Source organism: Protopterus annectens, chromosome 13.part0, assembly GCF_019279795.1.
Source record: "Protopterus annectens isolate FY-2018-M chromosome 13.part0, PAN1.0, whole genome shotgun sequence".
Lineage (NCBI taxonomy): Eukaryota > Metazoa > Chordata > Ceratodontiformes > Protopteridae > Protopterus > Protopterus annectens.
This window is the reverse complement of record NC_056747.1, coordinates 714,468,337-714,490,343: the sequence shown is the minus strand read 5'-3', so window position 1 is coordinate 714,490,343 and position 22,007 is coordinate 714,468,337. Positions and strand designations below refer to the sequence as shown.

At 41.7% G+C, this 22,007-nt stretch overlaps 1 protein-coding gene across 1 annotated transcript in view; it reads left to right on the top strand.

The window, feature by feature from the left end:
- KIAA0100 (KIAA0100 ortholog) overlaps positions 1 to 22,007 on the top strand; it is a 2,229,983-nt gene that overhangs the window by 291,460 nt on the left and 1,916,516 nt on the right. The window contains exon 5 of the mRNA XM_044054400.1: positions 6,436 to 6,551. Coding sequence (XP_043910335.1) covers positions 6,436 to 6,551 — 116 coding nt within the window. The remainder of the gene's footprint in view (positions 1 to 6,435; positions 6,552 to 22,007) is intronic.

Genomic DNA, 22,007 nt, shown 5'->3' with positions numbered 1-22,007 from the left:
CATGGTATTGAAGAAAAGCTGGTTGTATTTGCAGATGATATTTTATACTTGATAAAACCATAAAAGGACACTTCAGTATTGTAGAACAATGTTGAGACCATTTCAGATCTTTTTGGGATAAAAAAATTAATGAAGCTAAACCAAAGGGAATAGTCGTAAATTATGTACCTACACATGAATTGGTTCAGCAGTATCCATATTTTTGGGGCCTTGATAAAATGAAGTACTTAGGAGTATGGATTAAAAAGGATTCTGGTGTGGCAGCTAAGGATATGTGCGCAGAGACTAAACAAAAGATAATATAAAAACTGAGAAAATGGAAGCTCTGTTATATGTATATAGATAGCAAGATACAAGCAGTTAAAATTCTTTTAGTTCCTTTAGTTTTATACATAGGCCAGGCATATTGCATATTTTTTTATCAACCAGAGGAAAAGTTGTGGATAGCAATTAATAAAGAGCTGAAGGATTTTATCTGGGTGGGGAAGACTGCAAGAGTCAAGTGGGATAAGCTGATTCTTCCAATAGAACAAGGCAGTTTGGGATTACGTGATTTGCAGGGGTACTTCAGAGCTACACAGTTAAGCCTCCTATACATAGCACAAGCAGAAACCTGTAATTCATAGTGGAAAGGAATGGTGAATGAAACAGGGGGGAGAGCTGAAGAAACAAGGAGAGACGGAGATTTTGGATGTAGATCCTGAAGGAGAATCACAAGAACCATACAGAATATTAAATTCATAAAGTAGAAAGTATTCTAAGAATTAAGCCATCACAGGAATGGAGAAACAATATTCTTATGATAGGGAGGATCGCAGTTAGGGATACATTCAGTAGGCAAGGGGTGGGGGGGGCTGGAATTTATTGGAGAAAACTGGCAGAAGAATCAATGTATTGGGAGCAAATAATTAGAGAAGGAAAGGTAATAGAATAGGAAGAGGCCAGTAATGTATTTGGATTGCAGGCTAGAGATCGTCTTCCCTATCAAAGATTGATATCAGAGTATATGCAAAAAAAAAAAAAAAAGACGAGTGATCCTGAGCAAAAGACCAGCACTGGTAGAGTTTTTGTAGACCCTAGAAGAGAAGCTGCTGTTAAAGGAATAATGAGTAGAGCATACAAAATATGGCATGATAACTGTAAGAATCAATCAGAGGAGCTTAGAAAGGATTGAGAAGAGAGATTGGATAAGCAATTCACAAAGAAACTATGGGGGATATATGTATTTCTCCCAAATATGCAGCAAAGTCTAGATGATGTAGGATCTTTGCTTGGAAGTGTTAACATAGATATTTTTTTACTCCATGTAGACTCCAAAGAATTTTTCCTCAGGTCGATAGCAAATGTTGGAGGTATGATGGGGTAAAAAAGGTAATTGGGGACATGTTTCCTGGGAGTGTAATGAGTTGACAGATTTAAAGGTTTCCTAATTATGGTTGCTGCCAAAAAGCAATTACTAGAAAATGGAAATTGAAGTCTAAACCAGCTGTACTAGAAGTAGTGAACATAGTAACAGAGGTAAAACAACTGTAATTCTGATCTTCAGAAAAGAGCAGGAGCAAATTACATAGAAAAAATGGGAATTGTGGGAACAATACAAGCAGAGGAGGAGGAAAGTTTTAAGTAAGGCAGGATCTGAATGAGTTATGTAATATCAGACTGACAATGACTGGATAGATTAAAAGTGATATATAAGATTTGTAACTAAAATTATGTCAGTATTTGTTTTCATTTATATAAATGTATCGGTCTGTATCATATGCAATAATTTAATAAAGATGTTTCTTGTTTAAAAATAAATAAATTACTGGAAGCAATGTCTTGAAACAAAGCTGAAACTTTTAACTGCCTTTTGATGAGCAGTTGCAGAATCCTTCTCAGACAATGTTTTCTCTTCACTTTTCCTGGTTGATTTTCTCTCAGGTTTTCCAAATGTTTTCTTTGCTGGTGTTAAGACAGTGTACTTGCTAGCCAATAACTGAATTTTACCCCGATAATTTCAGTGGCACTGCTTTTTTCTCAGTTTCTGTTTTACCGAGGGAGCTAAAGGTAAGCTTCTGATCAGTGTGCAGCCATATTAGACGTCACATGCAGTATTCTGTTTGATCTCATATTTGCTTGTAAAGTTCCAGGAAGAAACATTATTGTAAAGTACGCTTTTATGCGGTTCATCTTGTGTTGTCACCAGAGATTGTTCTTATCCATGTGGAGAATGTTTTAGATTGCTGGTGAGATAACCACCTCCATCTTTCAGTTGCTCTTTTTCCCCCAGGGGCTGTGTATGTGGTGGTGAAGGTTGCCAAATACCAGAACTGGCTTGTATTTTGTATTGTCATATGGATTCCATTTCTGCTACTTGTCCAGATTAGAGAATTCAGGTTTGTGGTATTCGAAGACTGGGTTTCAGCACATTACTTAGGCAATACATGAGCTTGATGGCATTACATTACTCTTAACCTTATATAAAAAGGAGTTTCAAATTCTTAGTCCAGCTGTTTGATGCTACACTCCTTTATTACTTTTCTCCACAAGAAACATTTGCCAGCGCTATATGTGTTGTCCATTAACAGTAAATCCTTTTATGTGTGATTTTTTTTTTTCTTTTCTGTGTTCTTGTTTGTGTGTGAAATTGGTATATTTTAATAAAAAGATCTTGGCCCCCACATCCCCTAGAAAAAACACCTTTTTAAGGGATCCACAAGCTGCAGCTTTGACCAGATTCCTGTAGAGTTAAATTGATGAAGCAGTGTTCAACTCTGGGAAACGTAGGTGAGCTAAAAGTGAAGGTTCATGGGAGGCTACTAGGCTAATGGCCCTAGGGATTTACAAGCCTAGCCATGTTGTGCTCTTTTCTCCCAGGGGCTGTTTTCACTCTTGCTCACAAACACTGGCTAATGTACAATGTATGTACTGTACTTGTGTACTATGTATGTATTCTACCTATATTCCAAATTTCAGCTGTACACCACAAATCTATTAATTACCTTTATTTTTAAATTAATATTTTCTTATTTGTTCTCTCCACTGTAACTGTTGATGTGCTGCATACCACTGTAAAAACATGTCTATTGTAATTTGTGTGTATATTGATCATGTCTAAGTATATAAATGTATTTGTAATTTTTTATGTGGAGCTTTTCTCCCCGGACGTCTGCTGAAAAAGGGCCTTGTCAGCCCAGTCAGACACCCCCGGTTAACAAACGTAAAATAAAATAAATAAAATCACACCTGTGTTTCCTAATTGACATTGATCAGATGGTTGTTATTTGCACAGTGAGTCTGTGATCAGCACCAACTACCCTTGTCATTGAGGGACATAGGTGTGCCACCCCTGGGGTGAGTTTTATGGTCTCCCATCCAGTTGTCTTTGCTGCACTTTCATATGGTCATTGAGGAGCTCTACTTCACTTGAATTGGGAGTTTATTCCAGAGGATCAGCAGTCTCTGAGATATATATCTGTCTCTCCAGCATGTTCTGTTAATGTCACAGGCTAGGTTGAGATCCCTGTTGTGAGTGACTCTTGTCCCATTTGATTTGTGGATGTGCAGCATTTCTATTAGAGCAGGGTCAGAGACTGCTCTGTAGGCCAGACACCTTTCAGCAGCTTGTAGGATATAGAGTACATTGACAGGGCTGTCAGTGTCTCCATGTAAGTCACGTTCTGGAGGCCCTGAATTTTCTTGGTGAGAAACCGGGTCTATATTAGCGTATCGAATGGACTAAATGGCAAAAGCTATTTAGTCGATCTGCTACTGTCGAAATGGCAAAATAGCGAAGACAAGGAACATCAAATTTTTTCCCAGGGAAAAAATTTGGTGGGCATGTCTTTGGGACTTTGCCATTTCCTCCACTATGGTGCATTCTTGGAGTTGGTATATTTAAGTATGGGGGTGTGGGGGGCGCAGCCCCCACTTACCTTTGTGTTTAAGTGTTTTTATTTTTTGTGGAGCAGCAAATTTTTTCCCTGGGAAAAATTTGCTGTTCCATGTGTTCGGTTATTTTCTGGTTTAGACATTATTGGTATGATGAAATAGTGTTCGCTGTTTTAATCGTACGATAATGTAATATCGACGCGAGAAACCTCTATGGTCTCTCCAGCTGCTACAGGTGTCTGGTGACGTACATGCAAAAGGGACCATTGTACTCTGTTATTGTTCTCATGAGGGTCGAGTACAGAGGAGTTATAACATCCTTAATCTTGGATGCGATACCTTTACTTATGAGATGCTCAATGTAGAAAGCTTTCCTTACCACTGTGGATATATGGTGATCAAAGTTTAGATTGCTATCAACCTATATTCCCAAATCTCACACCACTGGTTTTGAGCTTAAGGTAGTGCTGTCAGTATTGTAACAACGTAGTACTGTAATTTGTAAGGACTTTCTCTTTGCCAAATGGGATAATGCACTTTGTGTTTAGTTTTAGTCCGTGGCTTTGACAGCAATCATTCGTCTGTGTTAGCCCCTTTTGTAATATGTTAACATTGTTTGGGGACTCGATAACTGCACCCAGTTTGCAATCATCAGTGAACTTGGTAAGTGCCAGACCATCTACTTTTGACTGGACTTCTGATAAATAGATTACAAACAGTAGAGGGCTCAGCACAGATTCTTGTGGTATGCCACTGGTAACTGGTCTACTGGTAGAGGTGGAATCCCCAACTTTGACAGTATGCATTCTGTTTGTGAGGCCATTGGCTACCTGTCTAGTGACATATGTGTTAATCCCCAGCTGAGAGAGTTTCTCAGTGATACCTTAGTGAGGGGATTGTGTCAGAAGCCTTGGCTAAGACAAGATAGGCAGCATGTACTGTTTCACATTCATTCAGGGCTTTGGTGACATTCTTGAAGTCCACCAGGTTTAGTAAGCATGATCTACCCTTAAAGAAGCCAAACTGGGTTGGGTCTAGAGTTTAAAGGTTTCCTATGTCCTTTGATAACGTCCATGATGATTCTTTCCATGGCCTTGCAGATGAGGCTGGTTAGGCTTATGGGTCTATAATTCCCGGGGTCGGTTGATGAATCCTTTTGTGCAAGGAGATTACTGCTGATGTTCTCCACATTGCTGGAACACAGCTAATGCTCAGGCTGAGGTTAAGGAGAGACCCAAATGGTTCTGCTAGGTCTTGTTTTAGATTGTTTAGTAAGCAGCCTAGAATGTTATCTGGTTTCATAGTGGCTGTGTTTTTTGCCTTGGTGAGCACAGATATGACCTGCTCTTTGGAGATACTAGGTAGAGGACTGGTGTTGAATATGCTTTGGGGTATGGCTGGTGGGGATTGGGGTGGGGGTAAAGTTTGCACCAAATGTGTCGGCGAGCAGTTTGGCAGTTTCCTCAGGTTCAGTATGAGAGGTACAGGCAACTATAATTTTGGCACATAGTTTGGCAGTCCCTTTTAAATTTTGGATGTAGCTAAAGAATGTCTTATGGTTATCCTTAGCTAGGGAGGCTAATTTTGCTTTCTAACTAGCTTTAGAGGACTTTACAAGATACCTTATTTGCTTGCTGCTGTGGAAGGTATTCTTCAGATGACTAATGTATTTGGCATTGTATTATTCCCAGTGTAAAATATGTCAACATTATGGGATATAAATTAAATAAAAGGAAAATAAAAAATAAAAAGATGTCTGGCATAAGAATTTAATGACATTGATACTTGTGGATATTACACAACTGCGTACCAGTAGGTAATACTAAAAATAGCTTTAATTGCCATAACTCAGGTTTTTAGTGTATTGATTTTTTTTGTAAATTGTTTTAGAAATTATATTTTATGTTATAAGGTAGCCATTCTTTTTATAGTGGAAAAAAAAACAGATGTTTATGTAAATGTTTCTTATAGCAGAGATGCATGCTCTCTGCTAATGCTTTAGCTATGCGAGATGTGTTGAAGCCCATTTGTTTTAGTTCATAAATCCTGATTATGTAACTTATAATGGTACAGAAGATAATAAATTGTTTTTATGATCTGAAAGCAATCCATGTGATATTGCATACTGCAGTCCAGTTTTCGTTTGGGATTGAAAACTGGATTCAGTATAGTTGTTTACATCAGAGATATTCAAGGCATAATGCTTAAGTTGGCTAGCACTGGTTTTGGGTTTTGCCATTGTCAGATTGACTTACCATTTTAATGTGCAGTCGAACTTCAGTGTACTTATTAATGTGCAGTCGAACTTCAGTGTACTTGTTAATGTGCATTCGAACATCAGTGTACTTATGCTGCGTATATATATATATATATATATATATATATATATATATAGATGAAGATTGTTTTATAAAAATATTTTTGCCTTTGCTGAAGTAAATATTTTGCTCTATGCTGCCATTTTTCTATACTATGTTCCAATTTATCTGACTGTATTCAGCAGAGCATAACTGGGGGGTAACTCTGAATGTTTAACCATGTTATTCCATTTCATATTTCTAGTTTTCTGCCCACATTGATTCGGTGATTGTGATGATTTTGAATGCTGAGCCATCAAAATCTCTGTGGCACATGTCTGTGTCTTCATCATCTGTTACTTTGGCCAGCGATGGAAAGAGGTGATTAAATGCTTTGTTACATCTTATTTATAAGCTACTGAGTAATGTAACTGTTTTGTAACTCTGATTGCCTGCATACCCTCATCCCAAATGCATATTTTCCTGCACACTAGCATATTCAGTCACTTTGCTTCTGCTGTATTTTTCTGGTATGTATATCAACATATTTGCACAGAAATCTCTCAACATGCAGTAATTGAATCAGTTGAGCAGCAGTGTTTCAAGAAGAGCCTGAAAACAGGAGATAGAAGTGTAATCTATTTAAAATAATTTTTCTTTCTTTAAATATGGATTGACACAACTATATTCCACTGTAGATTCTAATGGTTAAATCGCTAGTTATTCTAAAGACTAGTTTTGTCAGATGACCATTGTAGAGAATGGGTGCTGCCAAAGGTCTTGTGGGAGACTTGATGATTAACATTAAATGAAATCAATATTCAGAAACACAGATGCCAGTCCTGTTTTATTTTATTGTCCCTATCAGCTGATCGAGTTTACAGAAACTTGAAATTCATATAGTCGAGACCATACAATTGAGTTTTTGAAAACTCAAAGCTTTTGAATGGTGATCATGGTACACTGTGCATCAGGAAATTTACCCTTTTCCTCACTGTTGTGCGATCTCAGAGTTGGTATGTTTAATTTGCAGGGAGTGTGTGGGGTGCAGGGGGGCTTTCTCCCCCTGCAAAAATGTAAAAAAAAATGTTTTTTTTTTTTTTTTTGTTTTTTTTTTATGTTAGAGTTTGGGGAAACTCAATCATATGTTTACGACCATATGAATTTCGAGTTTATGAAAACTCAAGTCATCTGACATAGACATATTTATATACACACACATACATACATACACACATACATGTGTGTGTTAGCAAAGATTATTCTGAATGTTTGAGGCCAGGTTGCTTATTTATTTACATGGCAAAAGCAGTATGGTCCTTTTTTACAAAACAAACTTGGGCAACTTAGCAATACTCGTTTTGGCAACAATATTTACTTTAATTCAGTTTTTCTTTATACTGAGATGCAGTATTCCCTTTCGTATGTAGTTCTGGCAAGCTCATTTCAATTCAGATGCAGTTTACCTTTAGACGCAAGCTATAGTAACTTCAGTTCAGATGCTTTCTCCTCTTAAACACAGGGTTTATCAAGTTCAGATATAGTATTGAGATTTTTAAGATGTCTAATAAGTGAGTAAAGTGTTGACTAGAGCTCTTGCAGAATGAAAAAAAAATCAAAGAATAAGTTTTGGAAGGAGGAGCAAAATTAACCAGAAAAAAAAAACTGTTTGGGAAGAACTTTGCAGCTGGTCAACAAAAAGCAGTTCGGGTTTCAAATTTTAGTACAGTGGATGGCTTCTAGAAGTTTAAAGGAAAAATACATCAAATGCATTCGAAGGCATTTATATATTCTTCCAATGCCTCACTTATTTTAAAGTAAATTACAAAAGGCTGGGGGGAAAATGCAGAATAAACTGTAAGTAGCTATTCAGATGAGCTGATAAATCTGCAGAAGTCGAGACTGAAATGAAAGAAAGACTGGTTGATCATAAAGCTTCTCAAGGAGAGCTGTTTCAAAAAAATATTGTTGGACAGAGCATGCAGAAAGAACCTGAGATTTTTGCTTTACTACAGAAACTTGAAGGGAGAGACCATGTACATTTTATTTAAGTACAATTCTACAGCTGAGTTTGTTTTCCAGAGCAGAACTTTTTTGTAATTGAGATGCCACATTATGTGCACGCACTCCAAATCAGGCCATCAGAAGGCAGTGCATGTCAAGAGGCGGGTGTAAGATTTAAGTTGCTATATCCGACTGTCTTCAGAAGATTTTTTTTTTCTAGAGGCTCAACTTGCATTTGGGTGCAGAGCAGGCTTATGAGGAAATAAGTTTAGCTAACAAAGACTAAACCATCAAGCTGAAATGGGCTCTGCTTCTCAGTGCTCTGACAATAAGAAAGCTGAGAGAGGGAGAGAGAGGCTGTACCAATGAAATCTTTTCCATTGTTCCAAAGTAAAATGACTGACCAGTAAGAAAAGTAAAAACAATTAACTGACTTCAAAGAATCAGGAGTACCCCAGACTCAAACCGATGACCAGTGCTGGGACATTGAGATGAGCAAGAAAAAGTGTAATAGTAAGGTAATGTTACTGAATATGTGGAAGAACTGTAAAGCATTAATTCCGCTGATGTAATTAAGATGTGAACTGTGGTTGTGCAAGAAGTGGATAAAAAAGTAGAAGACTGACTGTTTTGTCTGTTTGAAACACTCAGGAAAACAGTTAAGCATAAACCCCATCTTATGTCATTAATGTTTTGAACAACACTTAGTGGACTGAAGAAGTAACTGTAAGTTAGCAGTTGTTATTCTTAATGTTTGTTTAAAGATTTCCTGATGTAAACTGCATTTTATTTTGTAAAGTAGTTCTGTATAGTATACAGTCAGTCAGAAAGTACCCATTCTTAGTTGTAAGGTTTCCAAGCTTTACACTGCAACAAGATGAAGGGGAGAAAAATCAAGCCAGTTAATATGAAGTTGTGATATCAAGCTGCTGTGAATAATTAAATGTGTATTGATCATGTTATTTATGCAGTTAAAAGATAATTTCCCATTTCTTTGTAGATGCAGCTATCTAGACTAGTGTTTCTTGTTGAAGTTATTGAGAGTGTTTTAAAGAAGAAAACAAAAAGCAATGGAAATAATGAAAACAATGCATTCATTTTCTTGCATTTACAAAATAGCTAGTTATTTTTTCATTATCACTTGCTTTTGGCTGATGACAAGCAACCTACAGATGGATTGATAGGCTTCCATAATTTACTGCATGACACAGTAGTCCACAGTTTAGTCTATTTATTTAACACTAGCCAGTGTACTTATGGCTAAAAGTTAATGATCCTGTTCTTTTCATCCGTCTGATCTGAAAGTTTGGTCTTTGAGATGCTTGCCAGATCCAGCCTCCAACCCAGCAAAAATAGTTCTCCAACGTCATGTCTCTTTAAGTCTTTTCCTCCCATAATACACCTGGCTATGAAGCTTATTCAGATCTCATTTGCCACCTTAGTGTTCAAACGGGGTCCTGGCTTCACCCTAAAAGCTAAGTGCTCCACCTCTGTGGTTCTAATAATTTTTGCTGTATTCCTTACTTTTTCCACAGTTTTCAGTGTATATTTTTATTAGATTATCTATTTTCAGTCCCTTTAGATTTCATTTCATACAAACTTCATTGTTGCTACGAGTTATTCTAGTGTCTGTTTTTATAGGTTCATAAATAAGTACTATGTTAGCTTTCATTGTAGAACATTTTGAGCATAGCCGGTTTCTTTTCAAAGGTGAGAATCTGTTAGGTAAGCACCTTAACCTTTATGCAAACCCCTAACTCCCTTAATAGTAATATTCATTTGTTACCCAGGAAGATCAACAATTCCTTTTCCCTTTTTTGCTGTATTTAATTGTTTAATTGTACCTACTGTTGTATTATGGATTCCAGAGATAAGGAGAAGAGTTTTAAAGAATGTCTTTAGTGTAGGCATAAGATCCTCCCTAGAATTTGCAGAAGCAGTGCATGGTTTGTTTGGGGGTTGATTAACTGTTGACTGCTCTATTTGCAGGGCGTTTTATCAGCATGCCTTGTCAGGCAGGAGGAACAGATTAGTTCTAATGGGCTTACTACCACCAGATCGAGTGTCAGAGAAACATAGGAAAGAAAGTGAAGGCAAGGAGAATGACAATAAAAGAATAAATAAAAACAGCACAGAGAAAAAAAAATTGGGATTCAAGCCAAAAAAGGAGGTCTGAGGAATCTTCTATGACATAATTGTCAAAAATAGCTAGAGTACTACTTCAGTTCTCTCAACATCCCCATCATCGACTCTCTCTCTCTCTCTCTCTCTCTCTCTCTCTTAGAGCCATTTGCTATCAAAGATGAGCTCTCCTGACATGCAGTTTGAGGCAATTCTGAGAGAGAACTCTGTAGACTTCCTTCCCTCCATCTCAGTAACCCAGCAAGTCCTTCAGGACAGCCACTGAGGTGGAATCGGATTGTAAGCCAAGAGTGTTCTTCCTTCTCCCTCCACTCTGAGGATGGAATGGGCTAGTTCCTCATTCCCCTTACAGACTCCTGCCATGGTCCACCCTTCAGACCCTGTGGTGTTGGGCAGAAACCTTGCCTGGAACCTGCCTGTTTGGTACTGACCACACCCTTGCGTTTGATATTGAGGACTTGCAGTCAGAGCCACTTTACCCCAGAACCTTCAGATTTGAGTGGCTGTTGGGACAGACTCCTTAATGTTGACACTTGGTTACCATCTTAAGATCGATCTCTCATGGTGCCATTTTCATTGTCTGAGTCATTGACCTTCAAGGCTTTGGTGCTACTCCCTTTCTTGGGTCAGTCTTTGGTGTTGGATTTGGAGATGCCCTTGTTGAGACTTCATGTTTCTTCTGTGGAAGGGGCAGTGATGGCCCTTGTGGATGGATCAGGCAGATTTTGGCTTTGCCATCAAGGTCATCCATAGGATCATAGCCTCTTCAAGACAAGCAGTACAGGCCAGTTGCTTCTGGATGCACCACCCCATCAGCATTGGCCCCCTCCTTTGGACACCCTCCTGCCTTTGTCTTGACCCTGTCAAACATCCCAGGTCCAGGGTTGAACAGATGTCATTTAGTAGAGCTGCCCAAACACAGGACCAGTCCTCTGACAACTCATACTCTTCTCCATCTGAGGTTGTCAGGAAGAGGACGTGTAAAAGGAGACGCACTGAATTTCCAGATGAGTCATTCACCTAGAACACTGACTCAAGACTATATTGAGGGATCCCACAGTCCCTTCCAGAAGATATCTCCTTCAGTGAGACCTTAAAACTCATGACAGAGGGGAAATTGACCCACAGGCCGACCCTGAAAGGATGAGCAGGTCCTTTTAGAGATATATGTATTGGTCCACTAAGCAATAGCTGATGGATGATTTAGACTCTGTCTATCCTCCCAGCAAGGAGTCAAGAGCGATAGGATGGTGAAGCAGGTGTATGCTACAGCCACATTGTCCTTACAGGCTTTTAACTATGTCACTCACATGACCTGGTTTCAGTGAGATCTTGCAGAACAAGCATTTGCCTCAGTGAAAAGACCACCCACTGCTGACTCTAGGAAACAGCTGAAAGCCACTGTAGTCACTATGTTTAATGTTACCAATCCTTCCAAGTAGTTTATGGTGATGCAGGGGTAGCAGACACAAAAGTCATGATGGGATAAAAAGTCTGGCTTTGCCTCTGTGCACCAAGAATTTCAAGGCATCCTTTACAAATGCCCGTTATGATGGATATTCCTAGATCTGATATCGTCATTTTCAGTCATTCCTCAGCAAAATGGTTCAGATCCCTCCCTCAGATCCATCTTGGCTGCTTTTTTCAGCTTTTGGAACAATGAAAGCTCTCAAGCTCCTCTCTTTCCTGCAATACACTAGTTTTCTACCATACTTCAGATCTCATTTGCCACCTTCATGTACGCACATGGTTGCTATTAGCTCTCGAGTTGTAACTCGTTTATTGTGAGTAAATGTAGACTTGTATACATATATAAAAAAATTTTCTTTCTTTATTGAATTACATCCTCTCTTGCCCTCCTACACTTTTTAGTGTAATTTCTGAATACCATTGTTGGTATTTCTCTTTTCCATTTCCCTTACCTTTGAAGTAGTACCTTAAATTACCATTGCTGGTAATACTTCCTTTCTTTCCTATTTTTGTAACTATCTTAAAGTTAAAAAAAAAATGTCTTCCTCTTTTTCTGTCCTGTTCTGTTTCTGCTAACATATGTAGATATGTCTGTGAAGTCTTTAGGCTTTAAAAAAATATAAGGCGTGTGGCCATAATATTCTGTTGGCAGATGCACACAAGTTGTGCTTTTATTGCTTAGGCCTGGCCCATTTGGACACTGTATGTGATATATGTTAGGCTTTTAATCCTAGAGCCCTTATTGACCATAAAAATAAATTTTAAGAGCATTAATGCCTTAGACATCCTCTGGGGCTCAAACCCCTAAGAAAGATGACAAAAAGGAGGCCAAAAAGCATCCTACGGTCCCTTCAGGTTCTTCTCTAAGCTCTGCTCCTTGCTCAGAAAATATTGAAACCATCTGATCCAATTCAGTTGGATCCAAAGACAAAATTCTCCAATCTGAACACTTCAGATCCAGAATCTGTGACATTGGATCCAACCTCCTCGGATCAGAAGAAGTACAAAAATAGGTCTCATCATATATGGTAGTTTCCAACTTTGGATCTGTTAATCTTCCTGTTTCCCTTCTCCTTTCCTGGAAAGACATCACCATTCTAGGACTTCATCCATTGCTTCCTCCTCTCGTTCCTGCAGAAGTCTGACTGAAGCAGATGTGGATAGGATGATGAGGAATTTTCTCTCAATGCTAATTCAAGTGAGGGTTCTCCCTGCTCCTACTCCATCAGGTTCGGAGACCTTCATTAGTACAGTGCTATGTATTTTGTCTCCTTCTCCCATCCGACATTTGGTTTCAGAGCAGTTGGAGCCGAGAATCTTGGATCCATCTGTATCAGATCTGAAGATTCTTATATTGTCTGTACAGATACTGTCTCTGAGTGGACCAGCTCCGAACACATCAGAGTAGGATTATTGTTGGAACCGTAGCTTTGGTGCTGGACCTGAGGTATTGGAGTCCACTATGAGATTGTCGGAGCCGTCTCTACCCCTTGGAGCCTCAGCTGTGGATGTCTCAACTCCGACCCCTGCTTCAAGTGTTTTGCCTTCAGGTTGGAAGGAGCCAACGGTTCAGAAGCATGTCTTCTTGGAGCTGTTGGTTTATTTCTGTCTGAGGCATTCTGCTTTTGAGGTAGTTGAGACTGTTTTCTCTGCTCCAAGAGAAAGCATGTATCCCACCCTCTTTGGCTCTAACTTCTCGGTCCCAGTTGTCCTTGTGTCTTGAGCCTCAACTTCCTACACCACAGGGGCAACCAGCTCAAAGTCTCCAGAATACCCCCACAGGTATAATGATGTCTTGTAATACTTCTCCAGAACATCCCACCAAGGATGTTCCTAGGAAGAGAAAGTGCAAAAGGAGGCACTTAGACTCTCCTCAGGAGTCTGTCACGGAATATACTGATTTCGATGAGGGGGAAGGGCCCCCAAAATCACCACCTAATGGCATCTCATTTGGAGACGTACTAGGGATCCTCAAGCAAATGGGTGATTGGTCTACCAACAACCCTTTCCAAGAAGAATCAATATTCCTGGAAGCCTTTGGGGCTAGCCCATTTACCTCCTGAGTGACTCCACCCGCCAATGAGCTCATTGATTTGATCTTTCGATGTGCGTGGAAGGAACTGATTTTGTTGAGCCAACATCCAAGAGACCAGACAGGATACTGACCCCACCTAAGGATAGGGAATTTTGGAGCAAAGGAGTACCAGTTGATGTCATAGTCATAGTGGCAGCCATAAAGAAGGAACTTACAGAATAAAGTTCTTCTGTTTATCCACCTAACAGGGAGTCTAGGGCACTGGACAGAATAGGAAGCGTGTTTATGCTTCAGCAAGTTTGGCACTTAATTTGCTGAATTATTTGGTACACTTCACAAGGCTCCAGAGGGATTTGATTAAAGAACTTATCAAATCCCTCTGTGGGACCATTACGTCTGAGGCAGAGAGCTCGGGTGCCCCACATTTGGCTGCCCTACAGTATATTTCAAATTCATCCATGAGGTTCATCTCACATGCAGGTGATGGTACCTCAAAGACAGCAGGTTCAGATATTTCAGTTAGGAGACATGCTTGTATGCACCTGTGGGATTTTGTGGAGCCATTCAAGTTTTCCTTTATCAGTGCTCCCTTTGACAGATGTTGTTTGTTTGGCCCCAGAGTTAAAGACACAATATCCAGGTGTGAGCAGGAAGATAAAAACCCTGATTTGCTGTGGGCATATGTTTTTTGACTCCTCAAAGGACCTTTTCTAGGAATCATCAAGGTGGTTGAAAAATGTGGTTCAGAAAGTCCCAGGGTCAAGTCCAAGATCCACGTGGAGATAGTTCCTTCAGGGACGGAGTAGGGGAACTCTAACAGAAGATACCATCCATGTGCCAGAGGAGGCTCTAGAGATCGTACCAGTGCTCCTGGAAGGAGGCCCGATTGTCCACCTCTGGAGGCAGCCATGGGTCATTTATCCCTGCACCAGAGAGCCTGGCTAGAGATTACAAAATGTTCATGAGTGCAGAGGATTATATCCAGAGGTTATATTATACCTTTTTCCCTACCCCCTTAGCAATTAACAGAATTCTCGATGTTCAACCCACTAAAAGGAAAGCAGCAGCACTGGGAATACAAAAGCTGCTAGAAAATAGTCATCCAAGAGGTGTACCCCCAGACCACGCTCACAATTCTTTAGTGCCAAAGAAAATAGGGGACTGGAGACAAGTTTTGAACCTCAACAGTCTGAACAAGTCAGTTCAGTATACCAAGTTCTGGATGGTCATGGTTCAATCCATTCTACCTTTTCTGCACAAGGATTGCTGGATCTGCTCGATAAAGCTTCAGGATGTGTACTATCATATAAAAATGACCAGACAATCCAGAAGATTTCTACGCTTCCAGCTGGAAGCCAGTTGCTACCAATTCAGGGCTCTGCCCTTCGGTCTCACCACACCCCCCAGGGTGTTCATCAAATGCATGACAGTAGTGGCAACTCACTTGAGACTGCAAGGATTATGGGTGTTTCTTTACTTAGATGACTGGCTCATAACTGCTCCAACCAGGCATCGGTTGATAAAAATACGAGCTTACGAACTACAATTATACTGTCACCTGGGAATTACTATCGATCACAACAAATCTCAGCTAGAACCAACTCAAATATTGCAGTTCATAGGAGCATTGTTCGACACAGTATTCCTGACAGCCTCCATTCCTTTACCAGGGGTACAAACAATATGATTTCAAGTCAGAAAGATAATCCAAAGTTGTTCTCGCTCAGATTGATTGATCCTTCAAGCTTTGAGGTCAGTGTCTGCTGCAATAGTTTTTGTTCCATTTGCAAGATACCACATGAGAATACTTCAGTGGACCCTAGCGACAGTGATCTATTCTTCCTCAAGCTTTTTCCACCCAAATCAAAATAACTCAGGCATGCAAAAATTACTTCCTGTGGTGGATTTATTATGATCAGATAATGCAAGGTCAGCCCTTCATTCTTCTTAAGCCCAAGGCCATAATTGCCACATACACTTCCCAAATTGGGTGTAGGGGGGCACTTCTTGAGAATGACAGTCCAGGGCACATGGTCCTTTGAAGAGGAACAATGTGCATATCAATATCTTAGAAATGAGAGCTGTCCTCCTAGCATTGTAAGCCTTCCAAAAAACTCTCCTTCTGGGTCTATTGCGATTCAGATGGACAGTATATGGTCTGGTACATCAACAAACGGGGGTTAAGATTTGGTTCCTCCTTGTCTGTTGAAAAGCTTTGAGTGTGTGGCAGTGGGTGATATCATCTAGTCAATTTCTGATAGCACTGCACATTCCAGGGGAATATAACGTGATAGCAGACAAATGTAGGCAGTTTCATTCTGATGCCTCATGAATGGTCTCTCAACATGAAAGTGGTGGAAAAGATGTTCTGTCGATGTGGCCAGCTTTGCTGTGACATGTTTGCATCTCCCATCAATAAGTGCAGCAGTTTCTTTGCCCTGACCCCCCCATTGGGGGAGTCACCAAGAAATACTCTTCTCTATGATTGCCCCCCCTGCTCTCCTCTATGCCTTTGCCCCCAGTACCTCTAATCCCCAAATTTCTTCAGAAAACATCTCGATTGAAGAGCACAGTCATCTTCATTGCTCCTTATTGGCCTTGTCAGATTTGGTTCTTTTTTCTCTGGCCTCATCTGAGTTTCTCACCATGGATTCTGGATCCAATTCCTGACCTCCTGTCTCACCCAACAAATTTGATACATCTGGACATTTTAGGCCTAAAACTGACAGTATGGCTTATCCATTTCCATTAATAGCTAGACAGCACAAGCTCTCTTCTCTCATCCGTCACTTTCTTTTATCTTCCCACAAAGTTTCCAGTAGGAAAATTTACAGAAGTAAATGGAAAAGATTTGTTGTTTGGGCACATCAAAGTGACATTGATCCCTTTTCAGCACCAGTACCTAAAGTTCTTGAATTTTTAGCTGCAATTTTTTAATGAAGGTGCTAGTTCTTCGACCATTAAAGTACAACTTTCTGCTATTTCCAATTTTCAGATTGGAGTAAATAATTCGTCTTAAGCTTCTTCCAACTTTGTAAGGCCGTTATAAGGGGAACTTTTCTTCTTAGACCTCCTTTTAAAGATCCCCCCTCATTGGATCTGCATTTTATTTTACAGTCTTTGACTCGATCTCCATTTGAACCGTCGGCCAAATGCAAACTAAAATTTTTAACTTGGAAGACCGTCTTTTTTAGTGGCCATTATCTCTGCTAGAAGAGTGTCAGAACGTCAAGCCCCATCTTCTAAGCCTCCTTACCTGTTTTTTCATAAGGATAGGGTAGCTTTACGAATCAACCCATCCTTCCTTCCTAAGATGGTGCTAGAATCCAATAGCTGTCAAACTGTCAAAGGAAAAAACTTCAAAGATCAATACACGTAAGGTTCATTTAAGGCACTTTAATTTACTTGCCGCAAGGAGACAAAAACATGGAAATACAAGGATTTGTCTAACTACTAACAGGAAGTATGTTCATTTTTATACTGTTTTACAAGACATGGCCTTGTAAGCTGACGTAATCAAACACAACTTTAAGCATTGTACTGCAGCAGATGTTACTCAGATTTTCTGCTGACATGACTAGATTTGTGAGAAACTTTTCAGAAAAACAACCTGGCCTTGGTGACCAGTAATCCGTTTACAAGCCTCTATTGTACAGTGTTACATCTCAAGGTACCCTTCTAATACAGATACAAGCAAATGCTGATTGCAGTTCATATTTTGAAGCAGGCTTTGTCCTAATTATGTGTTACTTCTACAGCTGTGTATTTTCTCATAGCACAAGCGGAACTCCTTGTCTAGGTTTCATACAGGTAGTATTGTTCTATTCATTATTTTCCCAACGTAAGCAGAAATCATCTGCTTCTCAGTAAATTTCCAAGGCATAAGCAAGATTTTAGCTAACAATACAAGGTCAGAAAGCAACTGCAGTTTGTACAGATTTATGCAGTGTGAAATAGAATAAATGTGTTAACTCTTTTAGGCTCTAAATGCACTAAACATATTACTAATACACACATTAATACATATTTTTCTGACATTTCCCCCTATTAATACTTTTATTTTACTTTCAAAATAAGCATAAACAGTTTGATGTTAAGTTGTCAATCTCGCCTTCGTTCTTGCTTGATGGGTTCGGAGCCGATCCTCACCTCGACTCGGCACTTTGCTAAGCTCGAGAGTCACTTTTACCAGCTCGAGGGAGCCCCATATCCCATGATGCAAGGCGGTAAGTACCCAGATCTCGTTTGCCGCTTAGCTGATGAGGTCCTCCTTTTGCCAGCTCCTGGTAAGTGTTAGCTTCTAACTGCTTTTTGCCCCTAAAATTTAATATTTTTCACCTTTCTTTAAAATACCTTCCTTTTTACTTAATTGTAAGCCCTTTTCTGACTAAAATTATTTTTCCTTCCCTTCTTTAGTCGGGCCTTCATTCCCTCCCATCCCCCCCCCCCTGTTAGGGTGTGTGTATGTGAGAGGTTAGTTACAATACTTTTTAGATAACTTTAGTTGTCTGATTGGGACTGTGTTGTGGTGTTCTGTTTGTGCAACTATGTCCAAAGAAAGGGTCTCAGGCTTTAAGAAGTGTGACTCGTGCTGTCAGAAGATGTCTCTGACAGACGGTCACACTTCTTGTTTATATTGCCTGGGACCTCTCCACCTGCAGGACTCCTGTGCGATTTGTCATTCCTTTAGCCAGAGAGTCCTGCAGGAGAGGGGAAATAAGTTGATTTTAAGGGATCTCCTTAAACCGGAGGGCTCTCTGGCCAAATCGGCTCCGAGCAAGACTTCAAAGTCTTCCAAGGCCCAGGCTTCTGTGTCTAAGCCTGTGGCCTCGGTTCCGACTCCTTCGGAGTCGAGATCGGCTCCGGCTGGAGCCGATCCTGTTTTGCAAAAATCTTCGGCACCGATGGCTATCGGTGCCGATACTGTTACGGTCACATCGGTGTCTGCTCCGACTGGCTCCGACCACCATGTGGCTCAGGCTTCGGTGTCGGCGCCAACCAGCTCCGACACCATTACTGTTATGTCTGTATCGGCTCCGGCTGGAGCCAATGCATCGAGACTTTCTTTCGGAGCCGAAAAGTCCTCGGCTCCGTCTGCATCTATGGTTTCTTCGGCTCCGATGGTTCCTTCGAGGAAGAGGTCCAGGTCCCCTTCCTTGGAACTGATACTCTCGGCTCCGGCCTCACCTCTCCTCTTGGAACAGAGCCATTGGAGCCGATCATCTAGGTCATCCAGGCTTTCAGACCATGATTTAGAGAGGGTGGTCAGTAGATTATTGAAATCACAGGCACTGGCCCAGATGCTGCATAGTCCGTCTCAACAGACGACTATTAGTCCACACCCTCTAAAAGTTCCTCCTTCGACTCTACCTCAGAGTTTGGAGCTGGAGTCTTCGGGGATAGTTTCTGCTATGGCTGAGGGGCGGATACCCCCCCCTTCTGCACCCTCGGCATCTACTCTTATCTCCTCTTCGAGACCTTCCTTAGAGGGATTCGGTGGTCGGGCTTCCCTGGTCTCCTCCGAGGGGGTGAGTGGCATCGGACCCTTGTCCGACCCCACTCTTCCCCTTGGAGCCTCGGCCTTGGTGAGCTCGGCTCCGACATCTGCCTCGAGCCTTCCCTTCGGTGGGCCCTGGAGTCCCGGTTTCTTGAACGGGTTCTCTCGGACCTCCCTGGGAGGGGCCCGAGGTGATGAAGAGTGTGCTGGCCACTGGGCTCAGCCAGCAGTCTATTCCCTTAGCTCCTCCCTCTACAGTGCCTGTCGATATCTCTGCCATCTCTCTTGCTCCCGGACCCAGAGATCCTCCGCCTCAGGTTTCCCCACTGGGAATAACCCCCTCTTCCGAGGATTCTCCTGATCAGTCAGGAGATCCTCCGCGCAAGAGGACTTGTAAGAGGAAACACCTAGACTCCCCTGAGTCTATCACTTCAGATACCGACTTAGATGAGTCGGAGGGATCCCCAAGATCCCCCTCTGAGGATGTCTCCTTTTCAGACATCCTAGAACTCCTAAAACAGAGGGGAAACTGGCCTCCACAAATCCCTCTGAGGATGAGTCGGTATACCTAGAGGCGTTTGGATCTCGGCCCTCCACCTCCTGGGTGTCTCCGCCTTTCGACCCCCTTATGGAGGTTATTGCTCGAAAGGCTTGGGCTGCTCCTGACTCTGTAGAGCCAGTTCCTAGGAGGCCGTCTAAATTTATTACTGCCCCTTCGGAAAAGCAATTCCTTACGAAAGGTGTCCCTGTTGATGCCATGGTGGTGGCGGCTGCCACTAAGAAGGAACTTGCCGATCCTTCCGTACCTGTCCATCCTCCTAATAAGGATTCTAGGACTATGGATAGGTATGGTAAGCGGATGTTCTCTTCAGCGACCTTTGCTATGCGCGCTGAACTACTTATGTCACTTCACCAGACTCCAAAGGGACATCCTTAAGGAACTAGGTGAAGTAGTATAGGATCCTACGGCTGCAGGGGCTCAAGAGAAAATTGCTTCTCAGCTAGGAATCCTTAATTCTATAGCTAACTCCTCCATGCGACTGATATCATATGCAGCAGATGGAGCGAGTAGAGCCGCAGGTACAGGGGTGGCTCTTAGACGTCAATCCTGGATGCGGCTCTGTAATTTTGCAGATCCCTTTAAGGCGTCCTTCACAAACTCTCCCTTTGATGGGTCAGCTTTGTTTGGCCCTCAAGTGAAGGATACATTGACCAGGTGTGAACAGGACGGCAAGACTCTTTCTGCCGTAGGGGTCCGTTTTTCCACCCCTTCTAGGCCTTACCCTAAAGGACAGAAGGGTGGAAAGATGTGGTTCCGCAAATCCCAAGGAGTCATGTCGGATACACGTGGTCAGTTTACCCCTAGAGGCAGAGGGGGTAATAATAACAGACGCCGCTCTAGAGGCAGAGGGGGTCCACAGAACCAGGGAAGCAGAGAGCCTCTCTGACAAGCCCTTCCAGCATCCCTGAGATGTTGCCCGACTGTCCATCCTTGGAGGCAGTCGGGGGAAGACTATCGCTGTACCCAGAAGCCTGGCATTCCCTCACTCAAGACAGATGGGTACAGTCGATTATATCCGAGGGTTACAAAATTCCTTTCGAGGAAAGTCCCTTCTCTCACACAAATTCCCTTCCAGATGTACCACCCAGTCTAAGGGAAGTTGCAGAGTTAGAAGTATTAAAGCTTCTACAAAAAAGAGCCATTCAGCCAGTTACAACAGACCATTTAGAGCCCGGAATCTACTCAAGATTCTTTTTGGTCCCCAAAAGACGGAGACTGGAGACCAATATTGGATCTCAGCAGACTCAACAAGTCTGTGAAAAAGACAAGATTTCGAATGGTCACACTTCAGTCAATTTTGGCCTTCCTAGAGAAGGACAACTGGATGTGCTCAATAGATCTTCAGGATGCGTACTATCACATAAAAATTCACAGACGCTCCAGAAGGTTTCTCCGCTTTCGGCTGGGGTCCAGTCATTTTCAATTCAGAGCCCTGCCCTTTGGTCTCACTACAGCCCCCAGAGTGTTCACCAAATGCATGGCAGTGGTCACGGCTCACCTGAGACGTCAAGGATTCCAGGTGTTTCCGTATCTCGATGACTGGCTCCTTTCAGCCACCACCAGGCATCAACTTCTTCAAGCCAGGGATTGCACACTAAATCTCTGCACTCAATTGGGAATTTCGATCAACTACGAAAAATCCTCCTTGTTGCCCTGCCAGTCTATTACTTTCATAGGCGCAAACTTAAACACTGTTCAGATGTCAGCAACCCTCACAGACCAAAGAATCTCAGATATACAAAGTCACGTGAGGATCATCCTTGCCAGCAAAAAGGTACAAGCCAGAATGGTTCTGAAGGTGTTGGGCCTCATGGCTGCGGCCATTACCCTCCTTCCACTGGCCCGCTTCTACATGCGTCTGCTTCAGTGGATGTTGTTCACTCAGTGGTCTTACCAACAACTTCCATTGCGTCACCAAATCCTGGTGACACAAATTTGCAAGAATCATCTTTCATGGTGGATTACTTCTCCCCAAATTCACCAAGGCAGACCCTTTGTATCCCCGGCCCCGGTAGCCACTGTCACTACGGACGCCTCCCTGATCGGGTGGGGGGGGTCATTATCAGGGCAGGATGGTTCATGGGACGTGGCAACCGTTCGAATACCACCTGCACATAAATGTCCTAG